At 41.5% G+C, this 17,959-nt stretch overlaps 1 protein-coding gene and 1 long non-coding RNA gene across 6 annotated transcripts in view; one reads left to right on the forward strand and one right to left on the reverse strand.

The window, feature by feature from the left end:
* Positions 1-17,425, reverse strand: part of MAP1B (microtubule associated protein 1B) — a 72,982-nt gene extending 55,557 nt beyond the window's left edge. The window contains exons 1-2 of the mRNA XM_050329605.1: positions 17,121-17,425; positions 12,330-12,431 (exon numbers count right to left, since the gene is read on the reverse strand). Of these exons, the coding sequence (XP_050185562.1) occupies positions 12,330-12,431; positions 17,121-17,298 (280 nt within the window). The 5' untranslated portion in view covers positions 17,299-17,425. The remainder of the gene's footprint in view (positions 1-12,329; positions 12,432-17,120) is intronic.
* LOC126647424 (uncharacterized) overlaps positions 17,047-17,959 on the forward strand; it is a 42,591-nt gene continuing 41,678 nt past the window's right edge. For all 5 annotated transcript variants that reach the window (XR_007630588.1, XR_007630590.1, XR_007630591.1 and 2 more), the window contains exon 1: positions 17,047-17,190. This is a non-coding gene — a long non-coding RNA (uncharacterized LOC126647424). The remainder of the gene's footprint in view (positions 17,191-17,959) is intronic.

A 17,959-nucleotide genomic window follows, 5' to 3' on the forward strand; every position in this document is an offset into this window, starting at 1 on the left:
TTACCCTGTAAGCCTTCCTGGATTTAGGACTGGCAACAGTGCTTTAGCAATGACAAAACACACATTTCCACTCCACGTGGTTGCACTTAAAGGCATTTCACTCCCCCTTGACATGGAGCTTTGTCAGAGATGGCAGGCAGTTTTTTCACTAGCTTGGCTTATGCTTTGGACAGACCCTCAGCTTCCTACAGAGTCTTAAGTTTAATGGAAGTCAGACAATTTATTGCCTTGCAGACTTGCAAGGAAACCATAGGAGAGAATTGCTAAGTCTTATTTCAAGTGGTGCCACAGCAACCCAGCAGCGTTGCATGCTATTATACACAGAACCTGTTACAAAGCATAGTTGCCCACAGCCATTTCCCTCAAAACTGTCTGTAGATGTCTACGAATTGCAATCCCTCAGCAGCACTCCAATGCTGCCCTAACGTATAACAGGGTAGATCTGGAGAGACCCTTCTGTTTTCAGTAAAATTCCTCATAATTTACACTTGTTCAAGACAGAATTTGTCAAAGTGTTTTGGTAATCAGAATGTTAAGATAAACTACTGGGTATGGTTTTGGATGTTTTGTTGTTTTTTGTTTGTTGTTTGGGTTGGATTTTTTAAATAAGTGATAACAGACAGCTGCTTCCAGTGAGCATCCAAAGCTCTGCTACTCCACCACAATTAAGTCAACTGAAAAGTATTTGACTGTCTATTTATCAGTATTTGCATATATGAAAAGATTTTGCCCACACAGACGTATGCAGGTGTTCACTTTCATAAAAAGGTCCTCACATGTTTGGTTTATTATTTAATACAGCCCAGAAATCTGAAGGAGTTACATGATTTTGCAAAGGGCTAATCTCAGCTTTTCATATGTACTATTACTTTCAAATCAATTTGAGTGATCCCTGTAGTATTTACTTTCTAACATCTGGCTAGTAGCTTCCTTGAAGAGAGTAGGTGGCCTTATTTTGAATTTTAATGAAGACCACACTGCATAAATCACTGTTGTTAGATTCCGTACTGGCACTCTTGGCATAGCAGACCTCAATGAGAAGCTGAAGCAAGACAAAAAGAATGCCATTACATTACGGCAGTCGAATAATCCAGATCATGGGTTGTTCACAGCATCTGAGTGTGACTGCCACAGTCAGTCTTTGCATAGTTGAGGGCCAAAGTTAAGAACTAAAATTCATTTATGAAATTTATGATATATCATGTGTTCTACAGTCACTTAGAAAGACATGATTTTTCTTCCCATCTCTAGGAAAGACAAAACGCCACACTGGGATTTAACTTGTATGAACAAGTATTTTTAAACAGACAATACTGAACTGTTTTGTCAAACTACCTGCTACTGTACTCCTATATACCTAACAGACTGTCATGGCACAGACCGAGACAGGGGGAAAAAACTTGATATTTACTAAACTTGACAAGTGAGTCAGACTCTACTTGCTTAGGTCTCAGGTCTTTTATTCCATGCTGTGCTCTAAAATCAGCATGGGAGACAGGCACTACTGTATGTCTTGGTGTGGTTTATACTGCAGCTTCAAAAAAGGCTCAGGGCTACTAGAGATATCCTGAAAATACAGAGAATGCATGATCTGTAAGGCTGGTTTTCTTAACTAGATCTACAGATGTGTTAATTTATGCACAAATATAGCAGTATGATTAATGAACTTGCTTTTCTCCCTACTGACTCTTCAGAGTTAATGTACTGTTAATAATTTTCATTAAATGATCACTATCTGTGGTCTTCAAACTGAGAGAGCTCTTTCTCTGCATAAGCTATACTCTGCTTTTCCTCCAGTGAGAGATCTGAAGTTTGCTGAGCTAATTTCACATTGAGGGATTTGTCTTTCACAGTCAATAGAGCTGAAGTCTCTGAAATTTAAACTCCAAGTAAGATCTTAAATAGAAACATATGTCGTACATTAGGAACACAAGTATTCATCCTGATTTTAGTATGTGGTCATTTACTGCACAGCAGCGATCACGGGCATTGTGAATGCCATCTACTGGCAAAAAAAAAAGCACAAGGGAGCATAATTCCATGGCAGGTAATTTCCAAAAAATGGAGAGTAAGAAATATGATGTGGGTTATATGTGTGTTTGGTTTTTGGTTTTTTCTTAATTGCTCATTTGAAGTTTTTTTCAATAAAGTAACTTTGCAGGCTATGATGCTGAATTTTATGTAGAAACTTTGGTAGAAGTGGATTTTGTATGGGAAGAATACTGCTACACCTTAGTTGTATACTGGAAAAGCCTAACATCTGAAAATCATAAAAATTTTTAAGGCGTCAGGAATAATGACAAAATATGAACAGAGCTGCAAGACTGAGATTGCTTGTACTTATTTTTATAGAGGGTAAGCCTCGTGAGGAGCAGCTAAGGTCACTTGGTCTGTTCAGCCTGAAGAAGACTAGACTGAGGGGAGACCTCATTGTGATCTTCAACATCCTCATGAGGTGAAGTGGAGGGGTAGGCACTGATCTCTTCATTCTCATGACCAGTGACAGGACTGAAGGAAATGGCAAGATGCTGAGTTTGGGGAGGTTTAGCTTAGAAATCATGAAAAGGTTTTTCACTTGGAGGGTGGTTGGGCACTGAACAGGCTCCCCAGGCAAGTGGTCACAGCACCAAGCCTGACAGAGTTCATTCAAGAAGCAACTGGAAAACATTCTCAGGCACATGGTGTGATTCTTAGGGTGTCCTGCATAGGACTGGGAGTTGGAGTTGATGACTCTGATGGGCCACTTCCAATTCAGCATATTCTATGATTCTATGATTCTCCTATTTCAAAAATATCAGGATTTTTAAAAATATTTGCTGCAAATACCTCTGACACTAAAAATGGAAAACAATCAAACTCAGCAGTGAATTTGTTTGTTATTGTGTCATCAGCTACAGCACCTGTGATTCCAAGCTTTATGCAGCCATTTGTCATTTGACCACAAATAGCGTCCTATCAACTCCACTTACAAAAAAATGACTATTGTCATAGGACTACAGCATGGCAGATCCACAGAAGCTACCTCTCTGCTGGTTTCAGAACTGTCTTTCCTGGTTTGAAAACATCTCTTTTTTTCCCCCCTCAAGATTATTGATGAAATGTTTTATTGTGTCCAGTCCACAGCCAACACACAACTGAATTACCTAGACTAACAAAAAACAGTTGGTCTAATATTGCCCTAATATTTTCTGAGAGTGTCCCATTTTTGCATGTGAGTCACAGACATGGGATAGTACAGGGAGTAACATTTGGTGGGGTTCAGTAATGACCTTTGTCTAAATATAATTTGAATGTTCCTTAGGTTAAGTTAACAATCACTGACAAAGAGAAATCAATCTGTTCAGAGTTAAGACCAACAAAAAAGTTAGAAGTGACAGAAGTCTCCTCCAACATAATAGCAGAGGGAAGCCAAAAGTGAAAGGAAAAACTACAAAACATCATTTGTGAACAGAATCATCCCTGACCACAGCTTTTCCTAAACTTATCTCTTAAAAAGTAAACATTTATTTGTTGTCAGCTGTGGTGCCGCTCCAAGAAAGGCAGCAAGCCTGGAAGAGCCAATCCTTACAAGATGCCATTCACATTTTACCATTAAGTTACCATGAATTACTGTGACATATAGAAAGACTCCAGGAGGAGCAGCATGGGTAAAGGAAGAAAAGTGTCATCTAGGATGAACACAAGCTTCTCTGAAGTCTTGAAAACATCTGCTAATTTGTATGCTAATTTGAAAACTCAGCATTTCACCCATTTCAGGAAAGCAGAAGGGAACAGGATACAATGTTTAAAACAAGCTCAAGAAATAACAAAAAAAAATCAGGAAAATTGGAAAGATAATTTTGGATCTTAGTGTCACAGAAAAAAAAACCTTTGATCATGCTTTGTCCATGCAAAAAACTACCCTTGCAGGGACACCAAAGCTATCTCTGAAACATGGCATTATAGCCCTGCTAACTCAGAGCTGTGGTGAAGCTAGATACTGATATGGTGAGACCCTCCTGATGATCTTCTGAGAGGTCCATCACTGATGAGATCATTCTCCTCTGAGGGACTGAAGTCTGGGGCTGCACTGTACTGGGTAGAGGCATCAGCTCATCTGCAGCTCTCAGGGTAGCTCTACACAGGGCTACCTTGCGCCACCACTTGCACTTTCTATAGCGAAGGAAAGCTTTTGGGGTGGCCCTTTCTTTTAACATCATCCCTGCTTTTTTGTGACTACAAATCAAGACAAGAAGGGAAAAAGTGTTAACTCTGTCAGGACTGGAATATTGCCCTGGGCTGAATATACACCACTGCTGCTCCCCTGGAGTGCAAGCAGGCACTGTGTTAAAAACTCATCTGATTCTCAGAGTACTCTAGGAACGTCTGAAAGATATATGAAAGATACATGAGGAGGTAGGTAATTTCATAGATGCTCAGCTGTCTCCAACACCAGCAGGGAAAGCAATCCTCCAGTTAGGAATGGACTGAAAGCTGGAGGAGCACCAACTCTGTCAACATATATCATGCTGTGTGAAACTCAAAAAAGTAGAGACTTGTAAAATAAAGTAAATCTCTACGTTTTTCCCAAATTTTCTGCAAGAAACCAATTCCTTGGCACAGAATTTGCTTTCAGTTTAGAGCAATGTAATTAGAAAGGGAGCACACAGGCCATGAAACAGTCCAGAAGGCAAAACAATACCTTCTTAGGTAAGTACAGGTCTAACACGATTGTATTATACTTTTCAATGTACTGCTTAAGGAAATCTGAATGTTTTGCATTGCCTTATTACTGTCTATAAACGTTTGTGGAGAACCCACAATCCACACCAATCAGCATAGCCCAGTAAATGGTTTTCCCCCACTCAACAGCTCCTAACAGATTAATACTATGAGATCCTCCTATTCAACACAAAATGACAATGTTAGCAAGGTCTCCTTCCCCATGATAATCCCCTGCTTGATATATAACGACATTATCCCACCAAAGATGAAGACAAAATGTGATTCTTAATCATTCTTAATAATTACAGGCTTTAATAAATACAGAGGGTTGCTAGGTGCAGCGCAACTACTACTACTATTACTACTACTATGGACTCTTCACAAATACCATTGGTGCAGCCAAACTAGTTATGCACTTGAGATGGTGCTATGATCAAAGAAGCCAATTCCTACTTTTGAAAGAGTTGCTTAAATATTATGCCATCTCCATCTGGATTTCTTTTTGGTGACTTTAATGTCTTTCATGTGTTATCCTGAAAGGTGACGTTTTCATCTGATTCAGCAATTCACATTGAGGAACATAATAAAAAATAAATGAAATACCATTTCAATTTGTTTGGGTTTTTTTTTAATATAGAGGGGATTGAAATGTAACAGGAATGGAATTTTTTAAAACTTCCTGTCAGAAGATTAAAATTTATGAAGTTTCTTAGAAATGTTAAATGCATGAAAGCCTAATTAGTATTTAAAAAATATTTAAATCTTCCACATCTAATGAACTTTTAGAATTTGAGCTTTGCAGCTAGTAATGATAAGTTTGAAAGAATCAATAGAACTATACAAATTATTATAAGTAATGCCACTAAATGATTAATTTGAGACAAGTGCTAAATCCTGTTCTGAGATACCCTTGAAGGTTTGCTTCCTATATCTATTTAAAGTACTGGCCATGTAAAAAAAATTAGAAAAAAATATTTTCTAGGTTTGTCTAAGTGTCATGGAAGTTTCTAGAAGAGTATTTCTCACTGTGATTGACTTAACTTTCTTCACAGCAGCCAGTAAAGTACCATGTTTTGGATTTGAGTTTAAAACAGTGTTGATAACACCAGTGTTTTGGCTAGTGCTGAGCAGTGCCCAGACAGTATCAAACTTTTCTTTTTCCCCACTCCATCCACCAGTGATTGGGTGGGAGAAGACAAGAATTTGAGAGGAGACAAAGCTGGGACAGCTAACATAAGGTGGTCAAAGACATGTTCCATACTGTATAATATCATGCTCAGCAACAAAAGCTGGAGCAGAGGAAGAAGGCGAGGGTTTTAGTTATCAAGGTGGTGACTGTTCAAAGATTGGCTGGGCATTAGTTTGCCTGTGTGAGCTGCTAAGCAATTTCATTCACTGTGCTTGTTGGTTTGGTTTTGGTTTGTGTTGTTTTTTTGGTTTTGTCTTTCTTTCCTTCACCTGTTAATTCACCTTTATCTGGACTCATGTATTTTCTTACCTTTGCTCTTTCCACCCTCTCAGAGGTGAAGCGGATACTCAATCCACCATAAGGAGCTTACAAGACCTAAAAAAGCTTATGTATGAGTCAGGATATGGGAACCAAAGCTGGGATCGGCCTTTCCTCCCGAAGAGCTACAGAACTGCCATAAAACTGGTACAGCTTCCAAAGGCTGCCTTTGGCAGTGAGGAGTTGACTTCCAGGTGAAAGTCTCCATGGCTCATTAGAATTATTCAGAGATTACACAGCCTAAGAATATGGTTAATCTCATTGAAAGAGGGTTTTTTGTTTGGTTTTCAGGGTTTTTTTGTGAGTTTTTTGACTGACTGTTTTAAATAAAACCCCAAGCTATCCAGAGTTATGATAGGCAGAATGTCCCCCATACGGCTATGCAGGAGGCAGGGGCATAAGGACACACAACAGTGACTCATGTTATCATTACAGACAAGTCTTATAGACAAGGGTGATGGCAGGAGCCACAGCAGCAACTCTCATACTATAGCTGGCAACAGGAGTAACAATGTGCTCCCCATTCCACTTAGTCTAGAGACAAGGAGTGTCTCAACTCTTCTTACCTGGGTGTGGTCATATTTCTAAATATAGTGGTACACAGTTCATTGCAAATAAAGTAACATTTTGGTCTGGTAATAAAGGAGTTAAAATGTTCACTTTCTCCCTCACTATGAGATAATTTGTTCCACCTTCAAAATACTAGATAGCATTTTCTCTAATTCAATGTCCAATCCAATTATTTCAGGGGCCTTTGGATCAAGTCTCTTCTCAAGTCCAATTAAAACACTTAATGTTTCTCTCAATAACTTATAAACTAGACAACAAAGTAAGAGAAAATCCAGACAATTAAAAGAGTAAGTCTTTACAAAATCAAAAAAACCTGATATCTTAGGAAAACGATGCACATGACAAACAGAAATTAGATTTAAGAAGTGGCAATGATATTCTGGTTACACATTTATTATAAATCCATGATGAAAGAGATGAGAGGTAGGTCATATAAATGACGCTGGGCAGGGGTCAAAAATAAAACACTGTTTAAGTTTTCGTTTTCAGAAACCCCACATAAACAAAATCTTAGAAAGAAAGACTGAAGAATCTCACAAAGGACAAATTAAGAACTATACTTAATAAAATAACCTTTGGGTACATACCATTAGGTATGCTTAATTATCATTCTAATAACGAGGAACAAGGATTCAAATTTCATAATACGGTTAAAATTCTATCATTATTCATAACTAACTTAATCCTGTGCCTTTGGTAGCTGCCTCACACAGGTTAAAAACCTGTTCTCATAAAGTGTGGGCTATTCTAAGACTACTGAACTCACTGTAAATACTCGTGATATGCAGCATTCAAAAATAACCTCTCAGTAATTTTGCTGACTCACACTAACGGCTTAGCATCAGCAGGTACTGGTGTTTTGGCAGCAATGTAAATTCATGCTAATTTTCTTTGAGATCTTGCCTAAAAAAAAGCAAAAATGGAAGTCAATCCCAGAATGATTGTCACATGACTGCAATAACTTATTCACTGGAAAAAAGATGGTAAAGTCCCTTATTAGCCCATTTCTGTAATTTTGATTACAACTAAGAAAAGGTTTTGACAATTCTTGTATCTGAATATATAGGCTGTTACATTGTAATCCTCTCCTGAACAATCAAAATCCTAGGATCCCCCTAAAAAAATCTCACAAGCAGTCCAGAGCACTGCATGTGCTCTCCAGCCGAGAGCCTCCACAAGGACGTGGTGCTCCCTGGCCTTGTGCCATGGGCAGCACCACTGCCACAGCCCTGGACCACTGGCAGCTGCAAGTCACCCTGCAGGGACACCATTCACTGCCACTGCAGCGTGAGTCAGCTCAATTCACTTCTCCAGTCCTAGTCTGCCTCCATTTTCTTTCTACCAAGGTGTAAATATTTAAGAGACAAAAAACAAGTCTAGTATGCAACTAAAATTAACCTCTGCAAACACATAATGAGCCAAAATGACCCCACTCGATAAATATTCCAGCTATTGTAGTCTCTAATATCAGAAGAATCATATTTATGGCATATCCCTAAATGTTCATACCAGACTACTTGACATACTAACCAAAATTAATTCCTAGATATTGAGTGATGGTACTCGGATACCACATGAGAAATCTGGTCTGCCTTCTCGTGTCTCTTCTTTCTTTCAAGTGATAGGTTTTGCAAAAGTACCTATGTCCTCTGACTTGACAAATTTTGGCAAACTGCAGTTTTCAGTAAATCGGTATTAAAACCATGCCCTTTAGGATTTTATCAGTAACTTCAGAAGCTCACACTGCAAGCTACTAGGTGTGATGTTAACTGGATTTAGATCTATTTTGACAAAGGCCATAGGACTATACAGCATTTTGGCAAAGTACGGAGCTGTGGGCATTCACGACCAAAATCCCCAGATCGAAAAATTCTCCACAGGTTATTCTCCACAGGTTACTAACAGTCCTAAACAGTAACTTTTAAAGTGGTAACTTCCAGAATAGAAGTTATTAAGGCTTTTTCGGATAATCACAGTTTCAGAGGACCATGACCATGACCTTTCTTTAGGAAGCCTGACAGAAGCAAGCCCACTGCTGCTGCTACTGCTGCAGGTGGCTACCAAAAGGAAATCAAACATGTCTCACACTCACAACAGGCAAGCTGCCAGTTATGAAGCCTAAGGCACAGGTAAGGAAAGGAGTGACTTAAGTCAACAGCTGGTGCCTGTATTAGCTTACTGGGCAAACAGGGGGCCTCCTGGTACTTTTCAGATAGGAAACACACATGCTCTTGGTAACCACAGGACAACATATAAAGTACAAAGCTTGAGCAGTATCTATTAGAATGTTTGGGGCGACTAGCTACCAAACAGCTATTTAAATGAAATGGATTTCATCTAGAGGGCTTGAACATCCACCAAAGCCACAGTCAAATATTCCGAGGTAGAAGCTGAGAGACAAAATGGTAGTGTGGAAGGGCCTTACAGAAGGGCCCTCAGTGGCTCCACACTCCCCCATGCCTAAACCCATTTATTCAGTTTTTTGTGAAGCTGCTTTATGCAGCTGAAAGTTTCTCATTAATTAAGAAAAGATTGGTAGGTGCAGCTGCAATTTCAATGGAGCTCTTTCCAAGACTCCCCATTTGCTCTGCCTCACTACCAGATGCACAGTTCCTTCTCCAGCTTGTACATTCATTGTTTGTATATCTTGTCCTTTTGATATTAACATAAGATGGAAGTTATCATTACATGACAGAGAAAACAGAGGCACCACTGGAGTAGCCCTTTTAAAATCATGTTGCCTGTTGTCTTTGCAATCACTTAATTGGTTGTGCTGCTCATTTTTCACCAGCACCTGACATCATCTCTCCAAGATCTGTTGTTATTATTAGGGAGTCTGCTAACTCAGCTCCTTTACAAGATAGCAGAAAAGATCTGCTGGCATTCCCAATCTGAATCCTATTTTTCAGGAATCATAAATCACCCATAAACTGCCCAACAGCTAAGCACAATGTGCACAAATACCACTGTGACAACCCATTCCCTTGAAAAGAACACAAACAAGCGTTTGGATCAAGTCATGCTCCCTGCAGTATCAGTATGTACATTGCTATTCACTACACAGGATTAAACCTTAAAATTCTTAAAGTGAAAACACAGGAATGCTTTGACAGAGATAATGTCTTGTATGTCTCTCCTTTGACATCACAGGCATACGGCATGAGGATAGAATTGGCTGCATTTCCTCCAAGCTTCCTTTTGGTGAACGAGCCCTACCCTTCACATTGCTGCTGTGCAGTATCCTCGAGCTGTTCTGAAAAGCATACAAGCATGTACTGAGCTGGCACTGCAATTCGCATAATTAAACACAATAATCAAACAGGCTTCAGTCAGCAGGCAGACCTGACTACACTAGGAGCCTTCCTCAAGAGTAAACTGTCCCTACATGTGAGTCACACAAAGACTTCAGTCTCAAAGGGCTGGAAAAAAAAGCTGTTTAATTACATTCCACAGACAAACCATCACCTTGGATGAATACTTTCCCTGGACAAAAGGTTACCTAGTTACCTAAATCCCATAGACTTTCTAAGTTTGAGACCATATGGGAATACATACTTACAATCATCTCTTTAGTATGGAAGTTGACCATTTCAGCAGTTAAACACCCAGAATTCAACATTTGGGTGCTGTAACAGAAATCAAAGATTCTGAAACATTATTAAAAAAATGTCAACAAAAAAACCTTCTGTCTGTCAAACAGTAGAGAGGCTGCAAAGGAGCCTCATGCACCTCTAATTCAACAGCAGAGAAACTAAAATAATGATCCTTGGATCTGTACAAGGGGATTCTGGAGGTGCAAATGGACTTCTCCACAAAATTTTAGACACAAAGTTGGTTAAGAGGGACAGCTTTATGCCTGGATATTGCCTTTATTCAAGTTTTGGCCTCCCTTAATGCTCTTTAAACACAGATTTTGGCGGTTTCTTGTTTAAAGATTGAGCAGTAGTGAAAAATACATTCATTTCTGCCTGTTAGAGATGTTGATCAATTCCGGTCACATGCAATTAAGCTGTAATTCAACACAATGACAGACTAAACAGCCAAGTCTAGACAAACAAGGAAAAAAAATCATCAACCAAAAATACAATTCCTAGAAAAAAATTCACCAACAATTCCATATTCTTTCTGATGAAAAGGGGATACATAACTTTATTTATCATATGAAACAGGAGTATTTTCTTTATTTTAATTTATGTAGTGGTACCAGAATGTGTCATCTAAACAAGACAGTAAAAACATTAGGCATGCTGTAATATTTTTGCTAAAGGAGAAACATGGAATCTTTTTGTCTCCCTTAAGTTTTAAAGTAAAATGTACATATGTTAAAAATGAGATGCATTGCATTTTGCCTTCCTTAAAAATAAATTCCCTCTCTGTAAAAACCAGGCAACTGGTGTGACTGAGAATATTAATTGCCTTCATGACATTTAAACTGAAATGAAAGACATGTATTCTAGGCCTGAGTTTACTACCAAGATTTTGCCTTGTATCAAAATCTTCATGCTATGTATTGTTGTATTAGTTCTGTTGGTTTTCAAACCAGAGGAAGAATCATTGATGTATGTAATTGTTTTCTTAACTCTGACAATGTTTTACTACTTAATGGGGAGATACAGAAAAAACTACCTTAAATTATACTGCAAGAAGAAAAACTAGTCACACAAGACATTTTTGCACATTATTATTTGCACAGATCAATGCTGTCATACTAGCATGGCATCAGGATCTCTTTGTCAACAATGTATACCAACTAGCTTTAGGAATTTGATGCAGTAGCAAGAAACAACATTTCATAGCCCTTTTTCACCACTTAAGAGATACCCCTGAAGCTGGATTTATAACACTCATCAGTACTACATTGCTCCAGTCAATGTGCACATGGCCATAATGATTCCACCAAGGACAACAATTTCTACTACTTCTTGAAGGTCAGATATTTTTACATGAGAACCTTGATTAATTTCAATTATCCATACTTACTCAGCATTTGTATTCGAGTAATGAAATCTTAGAAAACTTACCAAACACTTGATTCCCACACAACTAGAACAAAACCAAATTTTACACTTTACCAAATTGGAAAACAAATATTTCACTTTATTGTATGAATCCTCTAGAGGAAGGACAGGTTTGAAAAAAGGTAGCAAAAGAGTTTTAGTCTTATGAGCCCTAACAATTTCTGATTTTCTCATACAAGCCAAAGAAAGTTCCTGTGAGTGAAGGTAGACTCACCACAACTCAGCTTTTCACACCAAGGAAGAGAAAAGTCCATGTCCTTTGGGAAGAAACACGGGGCTTGAGCTGCACTTGTGCAACAGCTGTGACATCAGTTCTGCTCCATCAAAATGTAGAGTAAACCTTTCAGGTTTTTTTTTGGTTTTTACTCTACCTATTAGAGTAAGCTTCAGTATCTGGGGTTACTAAATTGGTGCTATATAAAGAAACTGTTCAGTCAAAAAGGTAAGTTTTCGTAACTTTAATAAGGCTCTAAAACCAATGGACTAGGCAATTTCAAAGTGTAATTTATTAGTTCTGCTCTTAAACTCACCTCGAACATCAGGAGAGAATCGAGCTGAATGGCGAGACACAAAAAGCTTCAGTTCTTGATCCAAGTTGCATTCGACCAAGTTTGTGTCCCATGACCGGATTCCTAAAATTCAAAATACAAAACATATCTAGCTTGAAACATGAGCACTGGAAGTTTTAACAGAGTATGCCTCCATTTGCATCCATGCTATTTGCATATTTCTAAATACCAAACCCAGCCTCACTTCCTTTCAAGGCACATTGCTATTTTTTAGAATGTGCTGAGTGCTAAGAAGGACTCTGAGAGGAATCAAAAAGAGCAAATCTGCCTTTCCGAAGGGTGACCATTCTTTAAGGCCCCAGCTTTAGGACTGCTGGTCCCATATCCTCATAGCCACTTTACAAGAAGTCACCAACGTCCCCGACTTGAATTTAAAATAGAAATATACAGGGTTACAAAAATGAAAGAGTGAATTACTCAGAGGACACTTTTGTCACATTGCATATTGCTCTTTTGAGGAAAAAAAAAAAAAATTACCTACCATGTTGCTAATTAATATTTAAAGTATTAAATTGCTGACTTCTTAATTCAAAAGCTTTGAAGCATCCCATATTTTAAATTAAAATTTGTTATATTTTATTTATGAAGTGTCAAAACTCTAGTTTTGAGATTTAAAAATGCTATGCTTGATCTTTTTTCTTTTAAAAACCAAACAGCACATTTCTGATCCCTACTGCTTTTCCTCCCCAGCTACTTAGAACATGAGACTCTTGACATATATATGACCAAAAAATGTATTGTTCGAAAACATATTTTTAAGGATGGAAATTTGACCAGGAAAAAAAAAAAAATCTTTGCAGCCAAGATACAAGTTTCTATTTTTTTCCATAAGATTTTGATGACTAATTAAAAAACAAGCAACAAAAAACCAAACCAAACCAAACCTCAAACAAACAAACAAAAAACACCAACAGAACAACATGCTTTAGATTTTTCTATCATTTGCTTGCTTTGAAATTGTTATGAAAAATCTTCTAGTTTTGAAAAAATGATCAGGCAGTAGCACTACAGGTCAGTCCAGGCACTGCTGTAATTTTGAAAACCAAAATTACACTGGTTTTCTTTTGTTCTAAAAGAACATCATTAAATATACACAAATTAAGTGGCAAACATGAAAGGGATGGCTGGTGAGGAAGTGTCTGGTGGCCCCTCCCCATATGTCGGACCATGCCTTTGCATGAAGTTGTTGTGTTAAACCACTGTGGAGTTTGACAAAGGGATGCCTGGGGAGGTGTGTGGACAGCCCCTGACCATGAGACACTAACACTGCTGGTAACTCTGTCAGTTGCTAATCCCCATGTTATATATTTTGTTTCAGGGCAGCGGAAATATCGTGGCTTAGATGGTAGAAGCCATGTTGCCAGGTTGAATGATGAAAAGAAGTGGGGGAATAGCAGAGAAACGAGATCTACAGTGCCAGTCTCCCACCACAGCTCTGAGTAGGTTCTCCATGCAAATAAGAACATCTGCATTTCAATAGCCTGAAGCCTCTTCAAGGAGAATACATCCAGCGTTTTTCCTTGTCAGCATCCGAGTCCAGGTAGAAGCATGCTTACTACTGTAACACGCTACCAGCTATTAAGTAGCTACAACTTTAATCTCTCAAAAAATTTGAAAATAGAGTAGTGTGTGTTTCATAACCACTTGAGAAAAATAACTCAGCTATAACCAGCAACCTCCACTTTATGAGTGATGCATCATTGTTCTGAGGCATAAGCAGCAAGCTTCTTCTGCAGGTCTCCTTATTTTCTTTTATCAAAAAATCTCTTGTCCATACGGTGCATTTTTGGGGCCAGTTTTGACAGACAAATACAGCTCAACAGACTTTAATATTTTCCAGGTGTTGGAATATTTGAGAGTAAGAAAGCAAAAATGACACAATACCATACACAGAGCGCATATGAAAACTATAACTATTAAACCAACATTGACCATAAAGTTGAAGTATGCGGAACGAATGAATGCTGAACTTCAAGAAGCCTGAAGATAAACAGCTCACTGGCCCATCACACCAAGCTTGTGTGGAGAGACTACAAAGCTTTCTGGAGGTCAGTTAAGCAACGGACTATGATTCAGCAATGCTGCTAATGATAGGATCTGTCCACTATGCCTAGCTGTTTTTGTCGCAAACACAAGGGATAAGATTTTGACTTGATGTAGTCAAGAATGCTGAGCCAGGCAATGTCCAAAATACAGGACTCAACACAAAATAAACTGGGGGGGTGGGGGGGGAAGGGGACGACCGAACCAGAAAACAAACAAGGTAAAAAAAGCCTCTATGCCCTACGCACACAGAAGTCCTAGAAGCCAAAGCTGGACATTTTGATAGAATGTCCCAAATCTGCAACTGCATCATTCAGCAGTCTGGATGCAAAAATTATGCATGTACATCACAGAGTAGCATAATGTATTAAATACATGACATAACAAAATAAGGTTTGGGGTAGAATGAAGGTAAACCTGGAACTAAAATCCAAGGTCAATCCAATGATGTAGATCATTAACAGCATGGACGTAACTGCTGTAAACATGGCTGAAGTGGAGCTATTTCTTTCTTTCTGCAGTCGTAAGGGTGCAATGCCACTAGACACAGGACTAATCAGACAGTAGGCAGGGCACACCCAGTAACATTTGCCAAATCGGTGGAAAAATCTTGAAGCTTTCTCTTCACTTTTTTCTTCTCTTTTGTTGAACAGTGGTTTGGAATATTGCCCCCTTAGCAAAGTCGCATCCCAAATGTAATTACTGAAAATGCATCTTGCCACGCCATTCTCTCCTCATGATATACTAAGAAATGATTCTGCATTCCACCAGGTTGCGTAGCATCACGCCACTGATGTGTTATCAGCAGATGTTTTCTTTGACACGTTGCTCTGCAGTTTGGCGCACGAATCCATGGTTTTCAGTGATGGTACTCAGGAGATGTACCAGAGAAGACAGGGAGGCTGAGTTATCAAGAACCAAAACGCATTTAAAGCTCTGTTGAGCATAAAAGTTGAAAGAAGTGGGGTTTTTTTCAGACTACAGCAGACACTCCAAAGAGAAAGATATTAGCTAAGCCCATATTTGCCTCAGGTAGACAGAGCTTCAGACTCCCATTCAGAACAATGTACCTCAAAATTTCATCAAGTACTCCTCCTTAGCATGTAAAAATCTCAATCAGGTTGTCTGATACCAGAAGCAGCAAGGTGACTTCTAATCCAAAATTATGAATTAAAAGGCCAAAATGCTCCCTCTGAACATCTAAACCTGTAAGTGGGCGTTATGCTTAAGTGGCAGGAGGTAGCAGCAACTGAGCTATGCAGCAGCAACTGTACAATAGAAGATTCAAGAAGAGACTGAAGAGCATTTCTTCAAAGGAAGGGTACTGGCTGTTTTGAGGGAAGAAATTTTAACAATTTGTTCTACAATTTTAACAATTTAACAAAAATGCAGCCAATTCACTTTGACACAACTGAAAATTAGAATTAAGAAAGTGCAGTGCTGAAGAGGCTCTGAATGACAAAGCACCTGCCTCAGTAGTTCTTCCTAGGAGACAATGGTAGCAATAAAGATGAACAGGTCATGGAAAAACTGCTTAGCTGAGATGAGGAAGCCTTTTACCACAAGCCATCGTGAAAAAGAATCCAGAGAAATAGCCAACTAAAGCAACAATGGTTGAGAAAGCAACAATAGAGACAGATGAAGTCCTAGCTGTACTGCTGAACCACACCTACATGACAAGGCTGCTACCAATTCCCCGTTCTGGGGTCTCTTCCTTCCCTCTAACAATGGCAGGTTTCTGAAATCTTGGCTTCCTCCAGCCCAGAACAAAAAAAATGCATGATATAAAATCAGGTATCAACTGAGTTTAACAAACTGTAGGGTCTGGCAATAATTTTCTTTGTGCTTCATTCCACTAATACTGCAAAATCCACCCCATCCCCCCCCCGCCCCTTCTGCATATACACTGCAATCTGTTGTATCATGAACCAGCAAGAAAACTTATTAAACTGTCATTTCACTTGCGATACAATCCTGCATCGCTGTTTAAAGAAAAGGACAAACAAACGCCGAGTCAGAGCAGCCCGCAGCCGGACAATAAGGAGGCTGAGCACTCAGGTAACAGCCTTGTTACTCATATGGGTTATCTTTATTGGAATACATATAAACGTATATAGAGCTTCGGTCCTGAAAAATTCCCCAGACGGGAGAAAAGTCCCACCGCCCAAAGTTGGACACAAAGGCGCGGCTGCGCTCCCACTCGCGCAGCCTCTGCCGCCGAGGGGGAAAACGCCCTGAACCCGCCGGTTTGGTCTGGCGTTGAGAAACTGGGGACTGCGGGCAGCACCCGCCCCGCCGCTCCAGCCCAGCCACGCCATCCCCAGCCGCCCTTTGTCCGCCCCGGGCTGCCACCGGGACCGCAGTGCGGACCGCGCCACGCCCACCCGCCGGTGTCTGCGGGCAGACGGGCTGGCGGCGGGCGCTGCTCCCGCCCGGCCCCTCCGCCCCGCCATGGCGGGCGGGGGGCTCGCTGCGGCTCCCGCAGCCGCCGCCCCGCCGCGCCCGCACCTCGCCCGCACCCCACACGATGGGGGCGTGGGTGGGGGATTGTGGCAGGACCCTCGGGAACGAAGAGCCGGAGAGCGCGGCCGGGCGGCTGGCGCGGGATGGGTGTCCGGGGGGCGATCCCGGCCGCGCCCAGGGAGGGGTAGGGCTCTGGCGGGGGGTGTCGCGGCGCTGCCCTTGGCGCCCCGGCTCCCGCCGCCTCACCTCGCTCGATGTTGGCGATGGCCCGCCGCAGGTGCTCCTCTGTCACCAGCTCACCGATGACCACCAGCAGGTAAAACTTGCTGTCCAGGAAGCGGTGAGAGAGGCTGGGCGAGGTGGAGGTGGGGTTGGGGATGCTGCAGGAGGGCTCCGAGTCCACTTCCACCACCACGGTGGCCATCGCCTCCGCCCCGCGGCTCCGGGGCGCTGAGGGGACAGGGGCCGCTCGGCGATGGCTCTGCAGGCAGCAGGGAGAGAGTGAAGGCGGGTGGGGAGGCGGCGGCGCTTTTATACGGAGACGGTGCAGGGCAGGGACATGGTGGGGAGAAGGAGGAGGAGGAGGAGGAAGGGGGGGAGCCGGCGCATCCTCCGCGCCGCCGCCGCCGCGTTTCCAGCATCCACAGCTGATGTCATCTGCGGCAAATCCTCCCCGCGGCGGCCCCCGGAAGCAGGAAGGACGCGGGGGGCGAACAACGCCCCGAGGGGATGCCAAGGGCTGTGCCCGGCTATCGGCCCCGGCGGTGGGACCCCGGGCCCGCGCAGCCCCACCTGGACCCTGCACCGCGCCCCTGGCGTCCCTGGCTCCCCGGGACCGGCCGGGGCGTCACCCCGCCGGGCCGGTCACCCCGAGGCCCGCCGGGGGTCCCAGCCTTGAAGGAGGGTGGTGAGGAACCTCAGGTGATTCACTGGCAGACCTGGGGAGCTCGTGTGGAAAGGCCGGCATCGGGACTCCAGCAGCCGATGGGTGAAAAGCAGTGCCACTGCCCAAGGCCAAGAGTCCTTTCTCCTGCATCTTGCTGTAGCACTGCAGCAAAATTTGAATCATACTTAAACGCACATCC

This window comes from Myiozetetes cayanensis, unplaced genomic scaffold (assembly GCF_022539395.1).
Source record: "Myiozetetes cayanensis isolate MyiCay16 unplaced genomic scaffold, myiCay2020 scf4, whole genome shotgun sequence".
Classification (NCBI taxonomy): domain Eukaryota; kingdom Metazoa; phylum Chordata; class Aves; order Passeriformes; family Tyrannidae; genus Myiozetetes; species Myiozetetes cayanensis.